At 34.4% G+C, this 26,222-nt stretch overlaps 1 protein-coding gene across 1 annotated transcript in view; it reads left to right on the top strand.

Annotated features, from left to right (window-relative positions):
• Positions 1 to 1,149: 1,149 nt before the first annotated feature.
• The window catches only part of LOC149999409 (putative ATP-dependent RNA helicase DDX60), a 90,929-nt gene continuing 65,856 nt past the window's right edge, over positions 1,150 to 26,222 (top strand). Inside the window, exons 1-8 of the mRNA XM_090288843.1 lie at positions 1,150 to 1,289; positions 12,821 to 12,930; positions 13,105 to 13,174; positions 13,729 to 13,918; positions 15,158 to 15,499; positions 17,201 to 17,317; positions 22,824 to 22,985; positions 24,519 to 24,677. Coding sequence (XP_090144969.1) covers positions 12,927 to 12,930; positions 13,105 to 13,174; positions 13,729 to 13,918; positions 15,158 to 15,499; positions 17,201 to 17,317; positions 22,824 to 22,985; positions 24,519 to 24,677 — 1,044 coding nt within the window. The 5' untranslated portion in view covers positions 1,150 to 1,289; positions 12,821 to 12,926. The remainder of the gene's footprint in view (positions 1,290 to 12,820; positions 12,931 to 13,104; positions 13,175 to 13,728; positions 13,919 to 15,157; positions 15,500 to 17,200; positions 17,318 to 22,823; positions 22,986 to 24,518; positions 24,678 to 26,222) is intronic.

The following is a 26,222-nucleotide window of genomic DNA, read 5'->3' as shown; positions in this document are numbered from 1 at the left end:
TAATCTCTTCATCTCCAAATCCTTAATTTGGTTTATTCTGCAGAGTGCCTTCTACTCTGAAAGTTAACATGTTCACAGGTTTCAGGAATTAAGGACATTGACTTCTTGGCTGGAGGCAGGGAGGGCATTATTCAATTTACCACAGACAAGTACATTAGAGATGTTTGTGAGGGTTGGATGTCATGCTCCAAGTTCTTTTATTTTCTTTCTCAATGTCATCATCAACAAACACTTATCACAAATTTGCAAATAAATAAATGAAAGCCTGATGGATGTGAAAAATGGCCACTCTCTCCAATCTCAACTTTTTAACAACTTAACTCTCCAATTTATGACGAGAAAGTATGTCCTTCACTGTGCTCTCTCTTCTCTGCTTTCCCTGTGGGACAGTGCTCATACCTCTGCTCTTACCTTCCCTGCAAAGCACCTGTGGCTTCCCACAGATCCTAAGACTACTCAAAAGTCACTGCTGAACCCACCGTCCACTTGCTGAAATTCTCATGTATTTGCACATTTATAGCATTCATGAAATTAAGCACACTAGGACATGAGAAAGAGAGACTAGTGTTAAAACCCAAATTGCAACTCTCAACAGGCAGAAATTAAGTGAAAATTACATCAATTAAACCAGAAGTAAAAGGGAGCATGCCGCCTTTTCAATTTATTTTAAAATGCTGTTTCTTGGCCCATGAAAGTTCCACATATAGTTCACATAGAACAGAAATCATCAGCTTCTCATAACAGAAACTCTAAGTTCATGTATTGTTATGTACTGTTTTTGTTTTTCTCTTTGGATAAGGGTGGACGGTCTGATAGTCTAATTTCAGAATATTTCATCTACTCCTAAATTCCACCCTTGTTGCTTTTCCCTTCCTCAGATGTCCCAGATTTCTCTGCCTCATTTCCCTCTATTTTATAGCTAAATTCCGAAGTCCGTATTATTGCCTCTGCTGTCTCGTTCATAAGGCTCAAACTGAAAAGAAAGATAAGATGCTAAAACCCACTCTTCCTAAACCTGTCTCCCAAGGGGTGATGGCGAGAACCGAAACTTAATGCCGCCGAGATGAGAAAGGAAACCGAAAGTCACTTCCTAGGTGGTAAAGGACTGGCTGATATGGAAAACGAAACTCGCTTCCTAGATATTAAAGGACTGGCTGAGGCGGCTCCACTCAGTTCAGTTCAGCGCCCTGGTCCAGGGTGCCCCGCAGCTTTCCTCGGGCTCTGCTTACGGCCCCCTCATCGTCACTCCCTTCCCGCGGAGCGCGCCAGTCAGCGGCTCTTTGGATGCAGTAGGTCTGGGTTCCGAATTCCAAGTATGGGGTGAGGAATGGGTGCTATTCCAGAGCCCGGCGTAGGGCTGGAGGTGGTGTGTGTGTCAAGGTGAAGGGTGTCCCGGGAGCGGTGATGTCCCGCGGGGGTTCTGTGTCTCGGATCAAAGTGGGAGGTGGTCCAGAAGTGGCTATCGGGTGGGCGCACTGGCTGGGGTGTAGGGAGTTGATGTTGCCACTGCGATGGGATCCTGAAGGCGGTGGCTGACTGGCTTCTGGTAACCCCGGCTCCGGATGCAAGGCTGGGGTGACGAGAGGAAAGGGACGACATCCGTGATGAGCTCGGAGGTCTGCAGTCTGAAGGAGAGGGGAGAGTGTCAGGCATTTAAAGGGCCCTCTTCCAAGAAAGTGTGCCTGGGATCTGACGTATTGAGGACAACCAAGGGAAGTTACATGTCAGCACAGAAAACAAAGAAACAAAAAAACAGAAACCCTATATATTGGCAGCAGCAAGCAGCTTCGTCCTCTGCATGGAATCTCAGACCCAATTCCAAACTTGTAAAATTAGAATCTACATTTTAATACGACCTCCCAGGTGATTCCTATGCACCCTTAAATTTCAGTGGCTTAACACAGTAAGAACTTATTTCTTATATAAAAATAAAAAATAAAAATAATGGTTTAGGGCATGAATTAGTTTTTTCTTGCTGCATTACGAATTATCACACAGTTAGTGGCTTAAATCAATAGAAATGTAGTATTTTATCGTTTTGGTGGATCAGAAGGTCTGGCACAGGTTAAGTGAGCCCTTTACCCAGCACCTCACAAGGTTGAAATGAAGGTGTTGGTTGCGGCTGCCATCTTATCAAAACTCTGGCTGCTCATTCAGGCTGTTGGAAGAATCCAAGTCCTTACAGCTGTGGGATTGAGTTCTCTGTTTTTTTTTTTTTTTTGTGTGTGTGTGTGTGGGCTGTTGGCTGGGGGTTACTTGCAACCTTTAGCTTCCACCCTCGGATCCTAGCCACATGGCCCTCTCACAGCATGGCGGCTTATGTCTTCCAGGCCAACAGGAGAATCCTCTGTCAGTTTCGATAACATAACCTAATCATGGGAGAGGCTATCCCATTAAATTCACAGGGCCTGCCCACACTGAGGAGAGGAGATTAGGGTGGCTGGATTCATGGAGCTCATCTTGAAGTTGGCCCATTGCTGGTTAGTTCTTCTGCAGGCAGTGTTTTAGGAGCTTGATTTCTTCTATCAGGTGACTCCGCCATTCCCTGGACCCTCTTCTCTGGATTGGGCCTGAGATCATTCATCATGTTCTTGTCTTCTAAATGTTTTGTCATTGCTACTAGAGCTTTGATCAAATTCAGGTTTAATTTTAATTTTTGTTTTTGGCTAGAGTATTTCAATGATGGTGTAGTTCTATATGAAAGCAGATATTTGCCTTTTTATATTTTTCCTGCTGCCACCTGAAATACCAAGATCTATTAATTTGACAGGAGTTGTAAAATGGTGATACTATATTATTCCATCTCTTTATTAGGTGGATTACTTCCAGCTAACGGAAATGAAACTTGCCAGTTCTATTATTTGGTAACCCAATGGTGCAGTACTTATATGAAAGGCAGATTAACATCTTGATTTCAGAAATCCTTATTTTTTGATACATTATTGTTAGATTTTATCTGTAGATTTTCTACTATGAAAAATGAGAAACTTAGTATATGTTCTTCTTTTTCTACTATTCACCCCTTTCTGAACTCCCCAATTTGGTTATGTTATTTTTATATTGTCAGCGTTAATCATAATTTATAGTATTTTGAGACTATCTTATGACATTTCTATGCTGAGTCAAAAATAGAAAATCAGTAAATAGTGTTTACAAAATTAAGATTATGTACATATTATTTATGGTAGAAGCAATCTCCATGTTTGGCTGGGAAATGTAGTACTGGATCATTAAGACTACTATTTGAAATTGATACTGTGAACCTAAAGATAAAAGTGAGAGGAAACAAGCATTTATTTAAGATAAATAAAAGAAATATTTGGGAAGAACTGATTCAGGCAGAAGCCCAAATAATGTTCTGATTAGGAAACAAAGACAAGGGTATTTATGAGAAAGAGAAAAGGAACAATTATATCAATAGAAGAACCACATTGTTATTGGTGCAGATAACATACCATAGTGGCCCAAATTCTAAACAATCTTTAAAATTTTTAGTCTGGGAGACATCAGTCTGGTAGTCACAATATCTGCTTTCTTAATATCTTTGCAAAAAGTTCTTTTGGACAAATTCTTGCTTTAAGCCCACTGCAAATGTTATTTTGCCTTGTTTTAACACTGCAAATATTTGAGGTATAAGATGTGCAAGGCAGTTTCTCTGGCATGGCAGCTCTGGCTTCATTTTAAAGCAGTTCCATTTATAATTTTTTAAAACATTTTCCTCCTTTTCGATCAAGATGTTTCTCTGAAAGCATCACTAATCAACAACAACAACAACAACAAAAAAGAAAGAACAAAAAAGAAAACAACACTAATAAGTCATTATAAGCATCATTGTCTTTCTAGTCAGGTGGCTCATTTTGGGTATGTCATGCCATTGTTGGTCTCATTGAAGGCTCATTCCTGGTATATCATGTCCCAAGTAGCAGAATAAGTGGTTTTCTTTTTCTTAGGAACTTTATGCCACATTTGATCAACAAGAGCACCAGAAAAAAAGAAGGTTTTTCACTCATGTTTCTTTAAGGGCATTCTGAAGTTTCTTGAGGTTCCTCTTGAGAAATCTCAAAGGCCTTACTAGTCATTTCAAAACATTGAGCAACCATTATCTGATGTCTGTAACATTGAGCTATGCACACAAAATTTCATAACAGCAAACATTTCTATAATAACAGATGAAATAAATAATAGATTTGAACTAGAAGGTAATACTTGAGGGAAGTTAGCTGAAGATATTAAAAAACCATGATGTATCATTGGACACTGTATTTAATCGTTAGCTTGTACCCATATTTTATTTAGTTCCATCTTTATTTTACCAGAGGTTTTTTTTTATCCAAGTACCGCAAGAGGTATTAATAAAAGAGTAAATTCCACCTTGCTTAGGCAAGATACGGTCAAGACCAATTCTTTGGTCTATTATGACTCATGCAAAGAAATTTAAAGATGTTTCCTGGTTGACGGTTGCAGTGGTAGTTATTATAATACTTGCCCAAGGAAACAGTAATTTTCCAAATCTGGTACCTTTATTGGAATTGACATCACCAGGAATTAAGCGTCCTTAACTATGTGTGTAACTAGTTGCCCATTTTGACCTGTGAAGTAGGTTTAAAAATGATGCTCTTGATTGAATACTTTTTTCTTTCTTACATTCCAAATTGTTGATCTGAGTCTCAGCTTCATCCCCTCCACTGTTGGTTCCCTGTAGATATTTCTTTATTTCGCTTAATGTAACCTTTATTTCTGCCTGGGTCTTTTTTATGCTGTTGAAGTACTCAATGAGTTCCTTGAGCATTCTGATAACCAGGGTTTTGAACTCTGCATCTGATAGGTTGCCTATCTCCATTTCATTTAGTTCTTGTTCTGCACTTTTGTTCTGTTCTTCTATTTGGGCCATATTTCTTTGTCTCCTCATTTTGGCAGCCTCTCTGTGTGTGTTTCTAAATATTAGGTAGAGCTGCTTTGACTCCCTGTCTTAGTAGTGTGGCCTATTCTAGAAAAGCATACCTGTAAGTTGTATGGGGCGGAGCCTTAGGTTATCACCAGGGTGGGGCAGCCTGTGTCACCAGTCTGTGCCTTTGTGTTGGGGAGGGCTGGGAGAGGCAACAATGCTGCTGCCTGGCCTCTGGAGTTCTTCCCAGGAGGAAGCTGTCTCCTGGCACTCACCCCGATGCCAGTCACTACAATTTCTCTCTGTATACCACTGGTGCCCCTCCAGCTGTTGCCCTGGTGTTGAATCCCAGAGGGAGTGAAAGTCCTAAGTCTGTGCAGGCCCTTTAAGAGCAGTTTCCTAAGAGTTTTGCAGTTTCTTCTGCCACCCTAACCCCAACTGGTTTTTTCAGCCAGAAGTTATGGGCACTTATCTTCCTGGTGCTGGAACCCTGGGTTGGGTGGTCTGCTCTGGGGCTGGGATCCCTTGTTCCCCAAGTATGCCTCCCAATTTTTATCCACCATGTGTGGATGTGCGGCCGCCTTTCTGTGCCACTCTGCTGTGCCTCTCCACGCCTTTCCACCTCTCCACACCTGCTTCCCATCTGGATGAATGTATCTTCTTGAAATCCTTGGTTGTTGGGCTTGCATAGAGCTCAATTTTCTCAGTCTTCTGTGTGATATTTGTTTTGTAGTCCAGTTCTAATTTTTTCTGTAGTTGTTTGAGGAGGCAAGGTATGTTTCCCTATGCCTTCATGTTCTATTTTCCCCTCTTCATAAAGAGAGATGAATTTTATTTGAAATGTCTCAGGAGCCTTCTGGAATATCCCAAAGTTATTCTTAGGTCAATAAGATTTAATTTAGAATATCTGATCTTGGGAACTTAGTCAAACAGCAAAAGTTTTAAAATATTTGGTCAAATAAAAGAGTTCATTGTGGAATAATACTTAATTATTCATTTAAACATAGTGATGATAAAAAATTTCAAAAACAAATACAGAATATTACTATACATAATTGTGAGCAAAATGTAGCTATTTTAATATTAAGAAGACTTGGTTTACTTAAGCAATGAAAGATTTTATTATAAAAATATAGAAAATTATTTATATAAAGCAAATATCTTTTTAAATAACTTCTTTAAATAATATATCAATAGTACATAAAAATTTTTTTTCAGCAGAGAAATAACATTAAGTTTCAGCTTTACATAAACACGCCATTGATATTAAAACTTAATTTAAAAAAAGTAACCCTTACTCTAGGAAATTTAATTTTAGCCAGCTTCATTATAAGGGGTAAATTTTTGAAATAACCAGGATTGTTTCTATTTCTTAATTTATATAAGAGCTTAATTTCTTCAAGCCAATTAAATAGAGCTCTTTATAAATCAATTATATTCATTCTCTGGAGGCAGAGACAGACATACATATATAGGGAGGGAGACAGATAAGCAGAGACCTGATAGCTTTAATTAAAAAAAAATTTTTTTAGCTGTGAGACAGGGAAAATCCATTAACTTATATTAGTTGTAATAAGTTAAGGTTATTCATTCAGGTGGCTAAGACTTGTAAGATTTGTATTTGTCCTCGATAAACAATCTTTTAAGGAGACTGAGGGCAGACAGCTTAGACAAGGGAAACTTTTCAGCCATTTGTGTTTTTTTCCCTTTTGGTTTGTTAAGTCTCAGGCAGTTGTGGATTGTGTTTACATTTCTGGTTATCTAATATTAGAAAGACGTTAAAATCTCCTGAAGCTTAAAAATTTTATTTGACTTCTAAGTTTGCCAAATTTCTGATCATAAAGTTAATAAATTCTTTGAAATATCTTGTCAGGTTTCAGGTAGAACAAACAGTAAGAAATTGTATAGCACCCGCTCTAATGGCCAAAATTTTTTTTTAGGATTCTCTTAGGGACATTATTTTGTCCTTTAGAAACTTCTGATTAGTAACCACAGACTACATTCCATTGTCTCAGAGAGGTTTGGATTTCTTTCCTTAGGAATTTTGTTTGCATTTAATGGCAAACACCATAACAGACATAGACAATGGAAGGAAACAAAAGAGTTCAATTAAATGAGGACTGCCAGAAGCTCACCCCCTTCCCCACTAGGGGTTAACTTCTTACAATCCTGAGCCATGGAAAATCCCTTCTGAGGAAAATAAAATTATTTTTTGCCACGTGGTAGCAAGCTGCCACAATGTCCCACCACTCCTGAGACGCCCCAACAGCATGCTGACTGACACCTAGGGCAATCGCCCCCTTTGAGGGAAATCTTTCCTTTGAGGGAAAAAAACCACTCCCTGGAGAGAAAAACCTCTCAGGATCTCAGATAAGACTGATCTCAGATAAGACGTTTGACCTCCACAAAAAAAAGAAGGAGGTTCAAACCTAAGAGGGCTTCACAGTCTGGGAGGCAGCCATCCAAGGAGATACAAGGAGGTGGTGAGCGCAAGAGCCGCTGTGTAGGTACCACACCTGGTTCCAGGAGACGTGGAACTGTGAAGGTGAAGTGACTGTAGGTCGTGTTAATGGTCACCAGAATACTTTTCTAAATTCAAACTATCATAGATCCTATTATTTTTCTTTCTTTTTTATTTGATGTTTTAATTAAACTTTTTATTTTGAAATAATTGAAGATTCACATGCACGTGTTAGAAGTAGTATAGAGAGATCCTGTATATCCTTTACCAAGTTATTTCAATGGTAGCATAAGGTAAAATTATAATACAGTATCACCCGAGGATATTGACATTGATACAGCCAAGATTGTGAACAGGTCCATCACCACAAGGATCCCGCACCCCTTTTTATAGCCGCACCCCCTTCCATCTGACTCTCACCTCTTCCTTAACCTCTGGTAACCACTAATTAGTTTTCTCTTTCTATAATTTTGCCATTTCAAGAAGGTTATGTAAATGGAATCATACAGTTTGTATTCTTCGGGGATTTTTTTTTTTACTCATTAAAATTATTTAGCTCTGGCTTCTGTGGCTCAGTTCATTGAGCATCAGCCTGAAAACCAAAGGGTCGCTGGTTTGATTCCCAGTCAAGGCACATGACTGGCTTGCAGGCCAGGTCCCTGGTTGTGGGTGTGTGAGAGGCAACCAGTCTGTTTCTCTCACACATTGATGTTTCCCTCCCTCTCTTCCTTCCTTCCTTCCTTCCCTCCCATCTCTCTAAAAATAAATAAACAAAATCTAAAAAAAAAAAATTCTTTGGAGACTCACCCATGTTGTTGTATATACCAACAGTTCAATTTTCTATTTGTTGAAGAATAATCCATGGTACAAATATAAGTGTTTGTTTAACCATTCAATCATTGAAAATTATCTGGGTTGTTTATAGTTTGGGGCAATTTTAAATAAATCTGCTACGCTTAGAAGGGTAATTGCTGGGTTGTATGGCAGTAGCATGTTTAGTTTTATTAAAAAACTACCAAACTGGTTATCAGATTGGCTGTACCATTTTGCATTCCAACCAGCAGTGTAAGAGTGACCCAGTTTCTCCATATCCTCACTGACATTTGGTGGTGTCATTATTTAAACTTTTCTCAGTTTTATTGAGAAATAATTCACATACATCACTGTATCAGTTTAAGGCATATAGCATGATGGTTTAATTTACATATGTTGTGAAATTATTACCTCAAAAGGTTTAGTTAACATCTATCTTCTCATATAAATATACTTATTTTTCTTTATAGCTTCCTTTAATTCTTCTGGATTATCCATAGTTTCACTGTTTCTTGATTGTCTCATTCTTGATTTTTTCAATTTACTATCTCTAAATAAAATTATTATTTAAAATAGGTAGTTGGAGAAATTTATGACTTCTTCCATGTCTAGTAATATTGTCTTTGTGCCCTCTTAAATGGATTGAATGACTGGATACAGAATTCTATTTTAAATTTAAATTATTTTCCCCTTAGAACTTTAAAATACATTATTTTATCAAAACATCCAATAATGCTACTGATTTTAATAACTTCTAACTGTGTGCCAGATACTATTTTCATTAATTTGTATTAAGCAGCTCATATATTAAATTGCTTGAAATCCCAACCAGAGGAGAGTATTACTCTCCATGACAATCCCAATTTTATTGATGAGTAAACTGAGACAGAGAGAAAATAAATAACTTGCCTGAGGTTATAAAACTATGGTCTGTTTCAGAACTAGGATTAAAACCCAAGGAGTCTGTCAACAGTGCTGATGCATTTCACCACTTCACATATGGTCTCTCTGACTTACGTTTCTTGTAGCCCATCTTTGTCTTTTTCTTTGTTCTTGGAGCTCTACAATGAACTGTGTCTAAGTGTGGTTTTCTCTTTTCTCCTTATTTCTGCTTAGTATTTGTAAAAATCTTTTCAGTCTAAAAATGTATATTTTTTTAAACTTTTGTTTAATATTATTATATTACTTCATTATATCTCTGATTATTTTTATCCTCACTCCATTTTGGAATCTTACTGGAATTACTATGAGATGTATTGAGAACTTTTTGATTTATTCTTTTTTAAAAAAGATTTTATTTATTTACTTTAGGGTGATGAGAAAGGAGGGAGGGAAACATCAATGTGTGAGAGAAACATAGACTGGTTGCCTCTCCTGTGCCCCCAACTGGGGACCTGACCCGAATCCAGGCATGTGTCCTGACTAGGAATTGAACTGGTAACCTTTTGGTTTGCTGGCTGGTGTTCAATCCACTGAGTCACACCAGCCAGGGCTGATTTATTCTTTATATTTCTTAATTTTTTTTTTCATTTCTTTGTTTTTTCCTCTGTCCTCTAAGAAATTTTCTAGATTTTTAACCCCTAGATCACTAACAAAATTTCAGCATGTCCATTTTATTGTTCTGCATATAATTTTTTTCTGAAATTATATTTTAAAATTTTATGAGCATTTACTTTATTTTTCTTGGTGTAACTGTTTTTTTTTTCTTTTAAGTTAGATATCATTGTAATTATTGAGAATGTTAATTAGAACTTTCTTTTTCCTTTTTAAAATTTTTTTATTTTTAAGTATATTTTATTGATTATGCTGTTACAGTTGTCCCAATATTTTTCCCTTTGCTCCTCTCCCTCCAGCAGTCCAACCCCCTTTAATTTATATCCATGGGTCATGCCTACCCATTCTTTGGCTTCTCCCTTTCCAATACTATTCTTAACATCCCCCTGTCTATTTTGTACCTACCAATTGTGCTTCTTAATCCCAGAGCTTTTTAAAGGACTATTTTGTCCTTGAATCAGCTTTATTCATCTGGCTTCTCATTTCCTTCCCCTCAAATGTCTAGTGATTCTAATTTTTTTTAACACATATTCACTCAGTGATTATGATGGTAGATAGCTGGTTTTATTTTCCCTATTATGCCTCTTCATTAAATGAGAGCAAACTGGGCATATATGACTGTAAATTCTGTGTGAATGTTTAGGAACATATGACTTTGGGTAAAATTTAATAAGGAAAGATTCCTGTAGGATACATGAGAGGAGAGCAGGCAGGAGACTACAGAACGCCTTAACTGTCAAATTGAGGAGGGTTTTATTCTGCTACTGTGGCTATTGTGGAAACGTTGTGCGGCGTCCAACAGGCACACACATTTCATTCACAACTATTATTTCTCTCAATTCACGTGTATTATATTTTCAACTGAAGTTGCTAATGCTTACTACTTTGTTTGGAGCTAACTACTTAATAAATGAACTATTAGATATTTATTTTTTCCTAAGAGTACCATAAAATATTCCTGAGACTAAGTGCACTGTGAACATCTGGAAACCTATGAATTAACTTATTTCATCTTGTAGAATCTGAAGCTTTTCAGAAGCTCTCCCTTCTGTAACATATTTGGGGTTAGATTTCTCTTGTTTGCTTGGTTCTCACTGACCCATCTTTTCTGTTTGAGCATAGTACCATTCCGAGAACTGAAGACAGTATGACTGCTGTGCAGTTAGTGAGGTTGAGGATTGCATGAAATGGGTGGCAGAGAGTTTTCAGGAAAATGCCTAAGCTTAATTCCCAGGCTAAAGGGCCTTATAATCTGGTTCATACCCAATTTTCATCCACAATCAAGTTACCCAGTGTTAGGCCATGCAGAATGAATGACCTGTGGAAGCTCCAACTTGTCATGCAGTTTCACATACATTGAGTAGTCAACCAGTGCTGTTTTGTTTTCTGGGATGCCATCTTCTGTATCTCTTACCTTCCCCAACATGCTAAAATGGTTCACCATCTTTTCAGTGTGTCCTTGAGACCTCAGAACGCAGGACCTTGACCACTCCAGTTGATTGGAAAACTCCTTTTCAACCTTCTAATGACTTCTTGTGCCATTTCTTCTGGATCACTCAGCACATTACACTGTTCAATTTAATTCGCTTTAAACCCTTACCAGGTTATCAGGTAAGGGGACCGTATTTCTTGCATATTTGGCTATGTTACAGGTACAATGCTCAGTGAGGAGTAGATGCTCTCTATATCTTTGAAAAAAGATGGAATAACTTAGTGAGTGACAGACCAAGCTTCTGTCCCACTTCTTTGTCTCCTAAACATTCTTCTAATTTGCTTATTTTTACAGCCATATACTTCCTTGCATTATTAGTTTAACATTTAGTACCAATGTGTACCTCACCACTATATGTTCCTAAATGTCATATAACATGTATCTATTAAGTTTCACTAGAACTCTAACACACTGTGTGCATATTTGAGAAATGCATCAATATTTATTTTCTCTGACAGGATGCCCAAGTACATTTTCTTTTGCCACTTTCATAGTTTTCTCAGTTAACTTGCAGACTCCTCCTCCTCTCTTGGCACTTATTAAATATTAGTGATCTGAAAAACTCGATTTTCAGTCCTTTTCTTTTTCATGATGCTATGTCTTTCCAAGCAAGCTCATCTACACCACTGACCTCACATATCAGGGTACTCGGGTTACCCACATATTCAGGTCTAGCTCAGACCTTTTGTTTGACTTCTAGAACTGTGTATTTAATTGCTTACATGGCCTGTCTGTGGCAAGTTGCAAAAGCAAGTCAAACTCAGGTTGACCACAAATGAACTCATGATCTTTCCCTGAAATATGATCTTGTTCCTAAATAACTAGAGAATAGCCTAGTTATTTTTCCTGTTGAGTCAGGTAGAATCCTAGGGACTTATCCCGCTTCCGTATCTGGTTAATTACCAGATCATATCAAACTCACTTTCTAAATATTTAATATCAGTATGTGCTTCAACTACCATCAAGCTCTATTCGATCAAACTTGTCATTACTCTTCTAAACAATAGCTTTCTCTCTACTAACTGGATTTTTGCTTCCATTCTGTCTATTCTCTGTGCTGTAGCCAGTGTAACCTTTCAAAATGAAAACCAATCATAATAATAACTGCTAAAATCTGTCAGTGGATTTTAAAATCAAAAACATGCCCTCCAAGGCTTTGAGTGCCCTTATATATCTGTAGTCGCCTCTAGCACAGCTAGCTTTTCCTTTACTCTCTCCACTCCAGCTTGGCTTGCTTCTTTTCAATATCTAGTTCCATCCACACTCTTTCATGCCACAGGGCTTTTGCACATAGTATTCTGGTATTCTCTTTACCTGCCCTCTCAACTTGCTTAATTAATTCCTATTTCATCCTTCAGAAGTCAGCCCAAGCATTACTTCTTTGGGGAAGCTTCCTCTGATCCCTTTAACGTTCTCACATTTGAAATTTCTTATTCTTTATATGATTATCTGATTAATATTTGTCTTTCCTAAGAGTTTTAAATTTCATAAGAATTGATAGCATGTTGACTTTTGTCTATTCTTGTATTCCCAGTGTTGTATGTCTTGTTTAACACACAGTAGTCATTCAGTACTTTTTGTTCATGGAATGCATTTCTATTTTCTCTTTTTGTAGGTCTGCCATTTTAATTAATAACTGCCATGTAGAGGTACCCAAGTAAAGGATATTTGCTGTATTTAATATTTTCCAGTTCAGCCTGGAGGCACAGGAAGCAGCAAGAATGGGTAATTTTCAATTTAAAATATTCATAATTTATAAAATACTCTGTATGTTGCACAGTTTTAATAAAATTAAATAACTTTATTACTTTTCCATTTTTAATAGTAAGTAAATGATAGCTCTTAAAAATGACAGATTGAAAATAACCCATTTTCTTTCTCTCTTTCTCTTTTTTTTAGATTTAGAAGAACACACAGTGTTTTTAAACAAAATATCAGAGTTAATTTTGAGTGAAATGCCGAGAGCTGAGTGAGTAGTGTTGTAGTAATAAAAAGATGTAAAATTCTACATCCTATTCTTGTATATCTATTTGACCTCAAAGAGATATCTTTTTATCTATATCATCATCTATCTTAATATATATTATAGTATTTTACATATGTATATAGTTATACATATGATTATTTAATACAGAAATTTTAGAGCTTGCTTTCTTTGTCTACAACTGTCAATGAATCCATTGTATTATAAAGGAATGAGATTGATTATGTAGAAGGAAATATAATACAGGTCTGTATTTAGAATATGGGTGTTAATTCTCGCATCCAATCCAGCTTTTGCCATGTGTCTCACATAATTTTCCCTATCACTTTAGAGCCTGACTGGGACTGATCCTGCCTTCTTTTTATGAAAGATAGTCATGCATATGGATATATTTGAAAAGTTTTAGCCTTGAGCCTGACATAAAATAACTTCTCAGTAAATTCAGCTATTGATGATAGTGATAATAATAACAAGACCAATGCCTTTTTGGACCTTATTTAATGTATATGTAATTTTTGTTTTAACTGCTTTCATTTTAGTTATTCCAGTATATTCAATGATTTTGTTGAATCTGAATTTTTTCTGATTGATGGAGATTCATTACTTGTCATGTGCATATGTGAGAAATCATTGAAACCAGGGCAGGAGCTCCACTTCTTCTATCTGGTTGAACGCTACCTTGTGGATCTTATTTGTAAAGGAGGACAATTTGCCATAATTTTCTTCAAGGTACCATGTGACAATTGAATTATTTTCTATTTGAGAACTAAAACTAACATTCATTATATTATGAAAGTTTTTCTTATTACAATTTGAAAGATATCTATAACTATTTAGAAAATTTTAAGGGAAGAACAGAAAACAATTTCCCATAATTCCAGTATTCAGGATGACCACATTTAAGATTATTTCCTAGTCACAATAATGGATCATGAAATAGGATGAGAAATCTCCTAAACAGTGGTCTAATTGATTTCTCAATTCCAGTCTTCCAACTTCTGTCTTTAAAACTCAGCAGTCAATTTATTACAGAAGAATGTCAAACTCATTAGTGCTGCTTCTTTATTATTTGCTCTATAGTAAATAACTCCAAGTGAATACATTTGGTCTGCTTTTTAAAAATTAAGACTATAATTAATGAAATTTTAACAATTTCCAGTACAGATGTGTATAAACCACTACCACCCTTTCCTTACCCTGAAGGTAACCAGCATGTTGCTCTTAAGGCTTCTGGTGTGTGTCTGTTCAGTCAATTTGCAACCCACATTACTGTTAGATTTTTTAACATTGCTGACTGCTTGCAAACAGTGTTTTGAATACAGAGCCTGTAAGCCTAATTCTTACATTCAGTTGATTGCACTAATTTTGGTCTGTTGAGAACAACCTGCGCTGCTTCAGGTGGGTCACAATGACTGGGGTCAGTCGTCTCAAACAAAGTAATGCACTGCAGCTTCCCTTTCCTGGACAATTTACATCCACCATTAGCTCTACCAGGTTATTGTGTCTTTTTTTTTGAGGTGAGGTTGGAGAGGAAAAGAATTAGTGTGGGAAGGGACAGTGTGGTAAACACTGAGTATTGTGTGCCTACTTAACAGGGATATATGTATTTAAATCCAAGTGGTGCTTATGGCATGTGTTTGTGAAATGACAGTCAAGGTTTAAAGGTCTATTCCCTGACTATAAAACAGAAGGGGAGAGTCTAGTCAAGGAACTAATATAAATGACTCATGGACATGGACAACAGGGTGGGGATTGACTGTGGAAGGGCAAGGAGGGAGGGGGCAGGGGAGAGCAATGGGGAAAACATGGGACTGCTGTAATAGAAAAACAATAAAAAATAAATAAAAAACAAAACAAGTGTGTTGGAACCTATTCTTCCAATGATTTTAATGGTATGTGTTAATTAAATAACCTAGGAAACTACTAAATAATAATTTCAAAATAATGTACTTTATTCCTCTGACACAGGATGCTGAGAATGCATATTTCAACTTCCCTGAACTTCTTTCTTTGAGAACTGCCTTAATTCTTCATCTTCAGCATAATAATACCATTGATGTTCGAACAACATTTTCTGGATGCTTATCACAAGAATGGAAAACTTTCTTGGAAGAGAATTACCCCTATTTCCTGATAGTTGCAGATGAAGGATTGAACCATCTACAAACACACCTTTTCAACTTTTTAATCATTCAGTCTTGGGCAATGAAGGTCAATGCTGTCCTTTCCTCAGGGCAAACATCTGATATTATTCGACTTTATGCGTACTTTATGCCAAGCAACTACAGTAACCAAATGTTTTTCAAGAAGGTAATTTATATCCAAAAGACAAATTCCTTTTAGACTTTTACAAAATTTTCTAAATTACTTGAATCAGTTCTGATTTTTACCTTTCCTATAGAAATTATCATAGGTTTAAGAGAGGTATAGAACATTAATAATAATAATAATAATAATAATAATAATAATACAAATGCAATAATTTATTGAGCACTTACTGTCATAACAATAGTTCTTGGTTCTTCTTTTGAGTCATTTTATTTAACCTTCACAACAACCCTGTAAGATGGATAGGTGTTAGTATCATCTGTGTTTTGTAGATAAGGAAATTGACACTTGAATAAACAATTGCTCATCATCAGCACCAAATTAATAACAGAATTTGGATTTGAAACGAGGCAGTCTGATTCTAGCCTTTGTTTGTTTCACTACTGTGTGGTGTACTACTTTTGAATTAATGAAGGTCAGAAATACATTAAGTTGGAGGTAAAAGTTCCACCTCTGTTGCTGAAATATACTAGGGAATTGATGGTTAAAGCAGTAGTTTTTAATGAGAAAACCATGGAGAAGTTTGATGAAGAAGGAAAATAACTGAAATAAGTTATTTTTTAATATTAAATATAATAGCATTTAACAGTATTTAGAATTTTAATTCCATGATCTTATTATTTTGTTGTATTGGTATATTTGACAATTACTATATTGAACTCTTGGGAGTCAAAAATGCATACTGACTTTATAAATCCATCTAATTTCTGTTTAATTTTCACTACTTATAGTGAATTCTGAATATGAAGATTATTCTGCATGATTTTTGAATCATTTAATATTTTTCACTCTTTGAAAGTAATGTCACACACCCCTCACAGTTTTGGAGACATCCAGATGGTTATCATAAAGTATGATAAGATAGTTTATTTTGCTTTAGATAGAACTCCAATCATTGAACTCTAGTTGTGTACTGTGAGCAGAACAGTTCTGGGATTGGTTTTTATACTGGGAGAGGTACTGTAATCAATTGATCTCATTTTATTTTGTTGGAGCAATTTCTGAATCTGAGTTTGAAGAGTGCCCTACAAACATTCTTCTCAATCTCGCCTTAAGAGGAATTTTTTAATGGAGGATTTTTTTGATACAATAATTTATTTCCTAATTTATTAAACTGTCACCTTAAAGAGTTCATTTTATTTGTCAATTTGAGGACTGTGGATATGCAAATAAAAGTGCAATTTCTGTTGCTAAGGGCTATTGCTGAATGATAGGTACTTGGGAGGAGATTATACTATTCTCTATTTATGTGTAAGTTGGAAATTTTTCATAATAAACTGTAATGCATTAAATGACAAAATGATTCTTTCTGAAATAGTGGAAGTGTAAAATTAGATTATGGTAATGGTTGCATAACTCTGTAAATTTACCAAAAAATATAGAATTATACCTTTAAAGTGAATAAATGTTCTGTTATGATTATTATACCCCTATAAAGTTGTTAAAAATTAAGTGCACTAACTTCTCAGGCAAAAATTATTTGGCAAAGACAAAACAGTGCTGGCTGGTAGGCTTTAAAAGCATAGCTGATGGATGATCCATAATTACATTAGTGTAAATTTTTTTTGCTTAGAAATACAATATATTATAATAATTATATTTTCAATATCTGATTTTTCTGTATTGGAAAGTAATCAGATATTTTATTGAAGACAATTTGTGTGACCTGTCTTCTTTTTACAGAATAAGGGGAGGATTGAAAATGCTTATAAAGCCCTGATTAAACAATTGGAAGAATTTAAAGCTCTGGCATTCGAACCTCTTTTTGGAAATTTAAGATGGAACAATATGATGGAAGAGGTACTAAAACTTATTTTTATAAAAACCTTTTATTTGAACCTCATTTAATTATTTTAAAAACTTCCTGTATACCTCTGACACAGCTTCCCCTAATATTCACATCTTATGTAACCATAGTACATTGATCAAAACTAGAAAATTAACATCAGGATAATACCATTGAGCTTCAGACCTTATTTGAATTTCCTGACTTTTCCCCTAATATCCGCTTTGTGTTCCTGGATTCTACCACGGTCCCACATCTACTTATTTAGCTATTTATCTCTATTCTCCTCCAATCTATAATAGTTTCTCAATCTTTCCTTGTCTTACATGACCTTGGCATTTTTAAAAAGTATGGAACAGTTATTTTGTTACTATCCCTCAAATTGGGCTTGTCTGATATTTTCTCATGATTGGAATAAAGTTATGTATTTTTGTCAAGAATAACGCTGAATTGAAGTTGTGTTCTCTGGGCAGTGTATCAAAGGATTCATAGTGTTCATGTGTTTTAACACTGGTTACGCTGGGGCCTGCCACTCATATCCTGATTGTTTTTTAATTATCTGTTTATTTTGGAGGGTATGTGAAAGTTATATGAAACATTATTCTGATTCTAAGAATCAGATATATACAAAAAGATCCACCTGAAGAAGTGGCACTTTGTTCTTATCTTTGCTGCTCTAGTCTTACTCTCCTCCACTATTCAGCCCTTTCCTAAATACTTTCTGTAGGTATTACTTGTCTCTTAAGTCTTGAGTTTATCTTTCCCGTATTTCTTTTGCTAAAAAAAGCAGATACATATGTATTTTCTTGTATCTCCCTCTTTCTTAAAAAAAAAAGGATAACATACCACAGATATTTTTAGTATTTTTCTTTTTGCGTTTAACAGCATGTCTTAAGAATCATTTTAAAGCAATTTGTAGATACCTTCTTCATTGTTACATAGTGGCATAGTACAGTACTCCCTTGTGTGGATGCTCTGTAATTCACTTAACCATTTCCTATTATGGAATTTATGCTGTTTCCAACATTTTGCAATTACAGTTAATACTGTAATGAATTACCACATATATATGTACTTTTGTATTATTGGAGGTGGGCCTTCAGAGTAGCTTTCAGAAATGGGATTGAAGAGTCAAAAGTTAGGTGGATATGTAGCTTAATGAGGTTTTGTCAATTTTCTTTCTAAAAGGCTTTTATATCAAGCTTTTTGTCTTTCAGTTTTTAAGTCTGATATAATTTATGAATATTTTCTTCCAGTTTGTTGTCTTTTTATTATTGACTTTGTTTATGGTATTTTTTTGTCATGTACCTTTAAAATATATAATGTCATATTAATCTATTTTTGTTATTGTAGTCTCCAGATTTTGGTCACTGTTAGAAAAACTTTCCTTACACACATCAAGGTTATAGAGGAATTTGCCTGCGGTTTCTTCTTATAGTTATCATTTGTTAAATATTTAGATCCCTAATCCATCTGTAATTTATTCTTGTGTACAGGGTGAGACCTCCATATGATTTTTGTCTTTTTCAATGATATACTCTGTTATGTACTAAAAAGTCAGTCTTCATCTCAGTGATTTCAGATGCCACCTTTGTCGTTTAATAAATTTCTGTATGTATTTGGAAATAATTCCAGACTTTCTACTCTATTCCACTGGTTTATTTTCAAATTCACACTCTTGATTCAAAGAACTTTATAGTATTTTTAATGCTTTGTTAGGCTGGTTTTTCAGTTTTTAGTTTTTCTTTTACAGTGTTTTCACAGCTATGTTTACATCTTTATTTTCCATGTGAACTTTTGTTATTAACTAGTCTAACTTCAAAAAACATCTTCTTGGTATCTTTATTGGACTATATTAAATTTAAAAAGTAAATTGAGAGAAATGACATCTTTATAATGTCAAGTTATTCCATGCAGGAAGAGGGAATGTAGTAATAATTGTCTTTTTTTGTGAATTAAAAAAAGTTCCTCATGTATATTATGTACATTTCTTGTTAATTTTTTTTACTTGATGTTTTTTTGTTATAACTGTAATTTTTCTCTATCATTATGTGCTCTCTATGTTGTTTGTGCTTATGAAATATAGATTTTTATATGTAAATTTTATACACTGATACCTTATTGAAATTTTGAATTTTGAATTAGTTTTAGTATTAAGTCTTTGGGATTTTCCATATATCATCTGTGAATAGATGTAGTTTTGCATTTTCTTTACCTATTCTAATGCCTCAAATTACTTTTTCTTATCTAATTGCCTTAGCTAATAAATCTAGTACAATGGTGGATAGTAGCAGAGATCGTGGGTATTTTTATCTTGTTCCTGATCTTAGTGGAAATGTCTCTAGCATTTCCCCATTTTACATATATATAAATGTAGACCTCAACTTATATATTTTTAGTATATTTATTATGAATATGTATTGAAAGTGTAGGTTCAATCATGATTTATTTCCTTAGGTTTATTAATATGGTATTTTGATATCAATAGATTTTTAATATTGAAGCAAACTTGAATTCCTCCTGTTTAAATATGATGTTGGATTCTGTTTACTAATAATTTGTTTAGAATTCTTGAAACCAGTATGCTTAAGTGATACTTTCCTAAAGTTATTTTTTCTGTGATTGTATTTATTGGGTTAGGTATCAGTATTATACATGCTTCATATTCTGAAATAAATTAGAAATTATTCATATTTTCTGGTCTTTTAAGACTTGCTAGAATTTCCCTGTAAAGCCAGTGGGCCTGGTGCTTTTTTGTGTGGAAGTTTCTTAATAGTTTCCTGTTTTATCCCTGTATGGAAATGGTTTCTTAAGCTTAGCAAATGAGAACTCAATAACCCAAAATCTATGGCACACATAAAGCTTACTCACTCTAATGGGGTCAAGCTTAATAATTTGTTCTTATAAGAATATTATTCATTTCATTTACATTTCAAATTTCTTTGTATAAAAGTTTACAAAGTAGGCTTTACGACTTTAAAAAATGTTCTTCTGTTTTAATGATTACTTTTCTTTTATATTTTTATTTGGCACATTTTAAATATATCTTCCGTTTTCTTATTTTATGTTTTATTATTTGGTTTATGAAGGTTCTATTAGTTCGTCTGGTTATTTTTCAGTATCCCATTTCTTGCCTGTAGTGTGCTTAGACTATCATTTTAATTATTCACTGTATTATTGTTTTTGTTGTTCTTCTTCAGGTGTCTCATAATATATTGTCCCATCTTCGCTTCTCTAATTTTTACTATTTCTCTCTAGCCTTTTTAACCTTTTAAATGCCATTTGTTATTTTCTTACCTTCTCACTAAATTTTTATTGAGGTTACACTCCTTTGGGCATCTTGTAATTTAGTCTTCATTTCTGATAGCTTTGCCTTTTTTAAGGTTATTTTCTAAGGCCATTTTTCTGAATTAAATTAATTATTTGTTCCATTTCTCCTTTCCAATTCTGTTTCTTATTTATGACTTGCTGAATAAAAATAATTTTTCATATAATCAAGTGCTTGTTTTTAGTATTTTGGTCATATTTAAGGTATAGATTCATATATTTATTCTGTTTCATGATTGTTGTTAATATTATTTTTTTTTGATGGTGATAAAGAGATTTTTCGTACTTAATTTGTGTGAAATTTTGTTTTTGCTCTCGTTTTCTTGCAAAGGTTCCCTATGTACTTCCCTTTTATTTATTTTTATAATATTGAGGTGTGTTACATGACTTCTAATTTAATAATTTAATTTAATTTAATGGTACCCCTTTCTGTCAATGTAGCAGGGTTAAGGCAGTGTTAGTGGGAGTTTTGTTTACTTATTTGGGTGGTAGATGAGAGATTGTGAGTCCCAGGGTTTAGTGCTTTTCTTTTACCTTGAGTGCCCTATGTGTTCTCTTTTGACTTCTTTCCCCCTTCACTACTTAGTTGCTCTAGAATGTTCTTTCTTCCTTTCCACTTTGTGTTCTCCCCCAGAGCTATATTTTCAAAAAATTGTTCCTTTATAAAGTTCCTATTCTGTAAGTAGTTCCTATCCTTTTAAGTCATATTTGTCCTTAAAAACTGAGACTGTCTTTTGAATTCATGTCCCTGGTTCTTTTATATGCCATCTGATGTTTTAAGTTGTGTATTCTTCAGAATGTATTTTCTGTAGTCTCTACTATATTCCACCTGGTTACTTTAACTGTATTTTCAGACTTAGGGTGGGTTTAATTCTACTGTTTCTTTCAATTCAATTTTCACTAATGTTTCTCTTTTATGTATCCTGCAATTTTTCTCAGTGTGGCTTTGGGCACTGCAAAGCCTTGCGCTGGGCACGTGTGGCACAGGAGCATGAGGGACTGTAGGCTGGGGTTTGTTGATGTTCCCCTTACACACAGTTACTTTGCAGCACCCCTATTCTGTGGGCATGATTTTGTGTGGAATATTTATAGATATAAAATATTTAACATTTTTAGGAAGTTGATTACTATAAACTATTATTTTCAACTACATGGAAATCCCACAAAACTGTGTATCTACGTATGATAGAATTTTAGGAAAATGCATGATATAATTTGAAAAATATAAGCATTTCCTGTGTATAATTCAATATATCACACTGGAATATAGGGTGACTTAAGTTTCATTAATAGAAGTATGATATCTAGATTTCAGTGTGTCATTATTTTATTTCTCTGAAAATTTTCATACTCATTATACCATGATTACCATTTAGAGGTGGAAACTCACATTTTTTGAATATATCCTTTTAATGGTGTTCTATATGTTCTTATACAATGGAGAGCATATCACATATACCTTTTCATTCACTTTCTAAATTAATATTATTATTATTTAAATATTTTCCAATTACCAAAAAATTTTCACAATTTTTTAATTTACTGGTTACATTATATTTTCCTAATGATAAACATTTAAATTATTTGAAAATTGGCTTTCACAAATAATTCTGTGATGAACATCTTGATACATAAATCATGGTATACATTTTAATGTTGTTTACCTAACTTAGATTTAGAAATTAAATACCCAATCAAAAAGTATCACCATATTTAATGATAATCATAAGTATTGCCAAGTAGCTTTGCAGTAATGCTATACCTATTTATACTCTCATTAGCAAGTATGAAACAACATCACGTTTTAGTCCTATTGTTATTAAAATGTGCTTTATTAACTTGAAAGTAAAAATAAGAAAGCTAATTTTTCTTTTTATTACTAGAGAGGTTGAACATTTTTCTTTCATTATATTTGTTTCTTTTGTGTATTATCTGCCCAAGCCTTATTAAAGGCTTAAATGTTTTTTTTTATTGATTTATAAGAGCTTTATACATATTTAAATTTTTAAGGGTTTTATTGAAGTATTTGTTGGAATATTCTCATTTTAAAATGTTTATCATTTTTAACAAATATTAAATAGTTTTATGTGGTCATATCTCTCGCATTCTGTATGATTTCTTCTAGTAAGATCACTTATGAATAAAAATATTTTTGTAAATATCATGACGTTTTACAATTTCCTCTGGTGACAGGCATGCAAAACTATTTCTCTGCTTAAGCAACTCTGGCCGGAAGGATCGGACATTCGGCGTGTTCTCTGTGTTATTTCATGCTCGTTGTCTTTGAGGTTGTACCACCACTGCTTAGAAAACAGAATGAAAACTACTTCTTGTCAGGAAACGAACATTCAAAAGGTGTGCTTGTTATAACTTGACTGTGAAACACTATTGCTCTCAACTTTAGAAATTTTTTTAATTTTCTTTACTATTTTTTTCACTTGATATTCATTTTTTTCCTTTATTTATATAAACTTTCAAAACAGGAAAAATTTAGAATTTTTTTATTAAACACACCTATTGTGCTTTCATCAGATTTAGTGTCTTATTATACAGCTATTTCTTTTAGTACGTATTTCATCAAATTTGTTGAACCATCCAGAGGAAGGGGAAATAAGAAGGGAAATTTGCACTTAGTGAGAGCTTCTAATATTAATGATGTCCTTGGCTCTTTATACACCTCATGCCATTAAGTTCTCACAACATTTCAAAGGAGGTATTATTATCCCTATTTCACATATGAGAACATGGTGGTTCAGAGAGGCCAGGGAACCTTCCTCAAACCAAAGGTATTATAGAGCAGTGTGGACTAAACCTCGGTCTGTGTCATTCAAGTTCCACAATACCAAACTATTCTGAAAGAATATTTCTGCTGTATTGTCTTAGTGTCATCCTAGCTGGAGAGTTACTAAAAGTTTTAACCTTTTGATGATTGGTATAGTTCATTAAGAATATGTTGACCAGTATGCGTTTGCTATCAACTAAATAGTTATCACTGTGTACTTATGCACTCATGCATATGCTCACACACCCAGACACACACTCAAGCACACACATTGTATATAGATTTATTTTGTATACAATTTGAGTGCTGGGGGATTATTGGTTAAAGATTCTTATTGAAGAAAAATGAAGTCTCTCTCTTCTACAATTTTAGAAATGAAAAGGACTTTTTATCTGCCATCCTTTATACAGTATTCAGCTTTTCAATATCTGCTTGAAAATATTCTTAGTAAAATATCTGTACATGATTAAGCATACCAATTTAAATTGCTATCAGAAAAATGATACTAAACCAAATGCATCTCTGTGGAACTTCTGATTATTAGACCCTGTTTGGCCCTTTGGAGGTATTCTGAAACTGGTCTTGGTCTTGTTTCACTTACAACCCTGAAAACATTTGAAGATGGCTGTGAAGTCCTTGTCCTGTCATGTAAAGCATGCCCACTTCTTAACCTGTATTCTCATTGGATAAGTGTTTTGGAAATGTCCTGTTTCCTCATTCTGGTAATTTTCAATATAACTTTTAAAATACGATGCATTGGACAGAATAGAGTATTTATTCTGTGGCTCTGTCAGGACTGAGTCCTGTAGGATCATCACTTCATTAGCTGCTTGGTCAGCTCATGTAAAGATTGGCTTGACTAAAAATTCTAAAAAATGCTTGATGTAAACTGCCATCGAACTGGCAGTTCCCTGTCCCTCTTACCTCACATCTGTATAAACTCATTCAAGTTTATGTATGAAGGAAAGGACTTTCTCAAAAATGTAGAATGAAGGATGTAATAGTACATGATTCCTGCACAGCAGAATGTGGTGGCCAAATTTGGCATGCTGCCCGTCTGTTTCACAGCCAGCTGATCTCTGGCTTACCCTCTTTATTCCATTCAGGGGAAAAGTCATTGCTTCAGTCTGCAAGACATGGAAGATTTGTGTAAACTGCATTGTCTCAGTGTGGTTTTACTACTCCACTTACCTCTTTCCCAAAGAGCTTGTACTAGATTCATCACTTCCCATTGGATTAAGGACATTCAGACTTTCCTGAAAATGGTAATTATGGTCTTTATTAGTTTATTTATTTATTTTTTTGTTTCAACTGTTTGATATATAAATACTACAATCACCTTCAAAAGTAGATTTATATGAGAACAATGTCAGCCCTTTGGGGGCTTTAAAAGTTTAATGGCCTAAATCAATCACTTTGTAATTTCAACAACTCTCTCTGGTAGTAATAATAAAAAGCATGCTGTACATACAGCCTAAGGAAAAAGCCTCTATTTTCCTTCTTCCAATCTCTGTCAGGATTAGGTTTTTGTGTCATCAACTATAAGGGATTGGTGACTATTATGTTCTACCTTTGAGAGGAATTTAATAAAGCAATGTAATAGTGTATGATTTTTGTCTATTATAGAGGATATTTATAGAATTTGTGTAGACTTTAAGAAAATAGCAAAAACAACAGAAAAACTTACCCAGTGGCCCACCCCTTTAAATCACTTTTGGTGATTATTAACATTTTGGTTTATTTTCTTTATTTTAAATGTCTATATTTTTCTGTTGTTATTTGTTATTGTTTCTAATATTGGAAATCTAGATTATGTTTTTTCATATTTTTTTTTCTATTTTCTTTCACATTTTTGGTTAGCATCATTTTAAATGGCTACTAGTTATTTTTTAATGGATGTACTATGGTTTAATTACCCATTTATCTACATGATATTAAGAGGGTTTGAATTGAATTATAAGTGATGCTGTTCTCTAGGTTATTTGAGTGTAAGATGTCCAACAATGAGATTAGTGGGTTGATAGGGGATTTTTTAATAAAAGTATTTTGATACTATATTCAATGTTAAAGGTAGCTGATTTAGAACAAATCAGTCCACAATATATTTATCTAATGCATGTGAATTGTATGAATCACTATGCATATGGTGAGAAAAATAACTATTGATCCCACCGTACCACCTTCATAGACCCACACTTTGCAGCAAAGACAGATATTAAATTTTTAAAATTATTTTGAAGAAGGAATTACTCATTCTTAAAAGTATGGGTTCTCCTAAGAAATGAAGAGAAATAATCCAATTTTGAAGGAAGAGTGGATGAAAACTGTATTCTAGAAAATAAAACAGTATGAGTGATTGTCCAGAGGATGGCATGACCAAGGAAGTGAGAGACGAGAGTGACTGGACTAGAAAGAATATGGAAAAGTGATAAAGCTGGAGAGATAGACAAGAAACAAGTTGTGTAGAATTCTATAGATCCTGTTAAGGGAATGGAGATAAAACTTGATCGTAAACACAATGAGAACCACTTGACTGGTTAAGTATCATTCAAGCAGATGAGTAGTGCTTGCAGTTTAAAATTTTTCTCTGGCTTACAGTGCAGAGATTGCGTTGTAGAGGCAAAACAGTGGATTTGGGGAAGCCAGTTAGATGATTATTACCTTAGTTCACTTACCTGTTGTGAATGTTAGGGCTTACAGAAGTGGTAAATAAGGATGAATAGCAGTGGGTAATTTCAAGACTTAAGGTGTAGCATTGACAAGTTTAGTGATTGAGTTTGGGGCATGTGAGAAGGGGAGAAGTCAAGTGA

Source organism: Furipterus horrens, unplaced genomic scaffold (assembly GCF_987537825.1).
Source record: "Furipterus horrens unplaced genomic scaffold, mFurHor1.1.pri manual_scaffold_10, whole genome shotgun sequence".
Taxonomy (NCBI): Eukaryota; Metazoa; Chordata; class Mammalia; order Chiroptera; family Furipteridae; genus Furipterus; species Furipterus horrens.
Note: the sequence above shows the minus strand (reverse complement) of the source record. Positions and strands in the feature narration are given on the sequence as shown.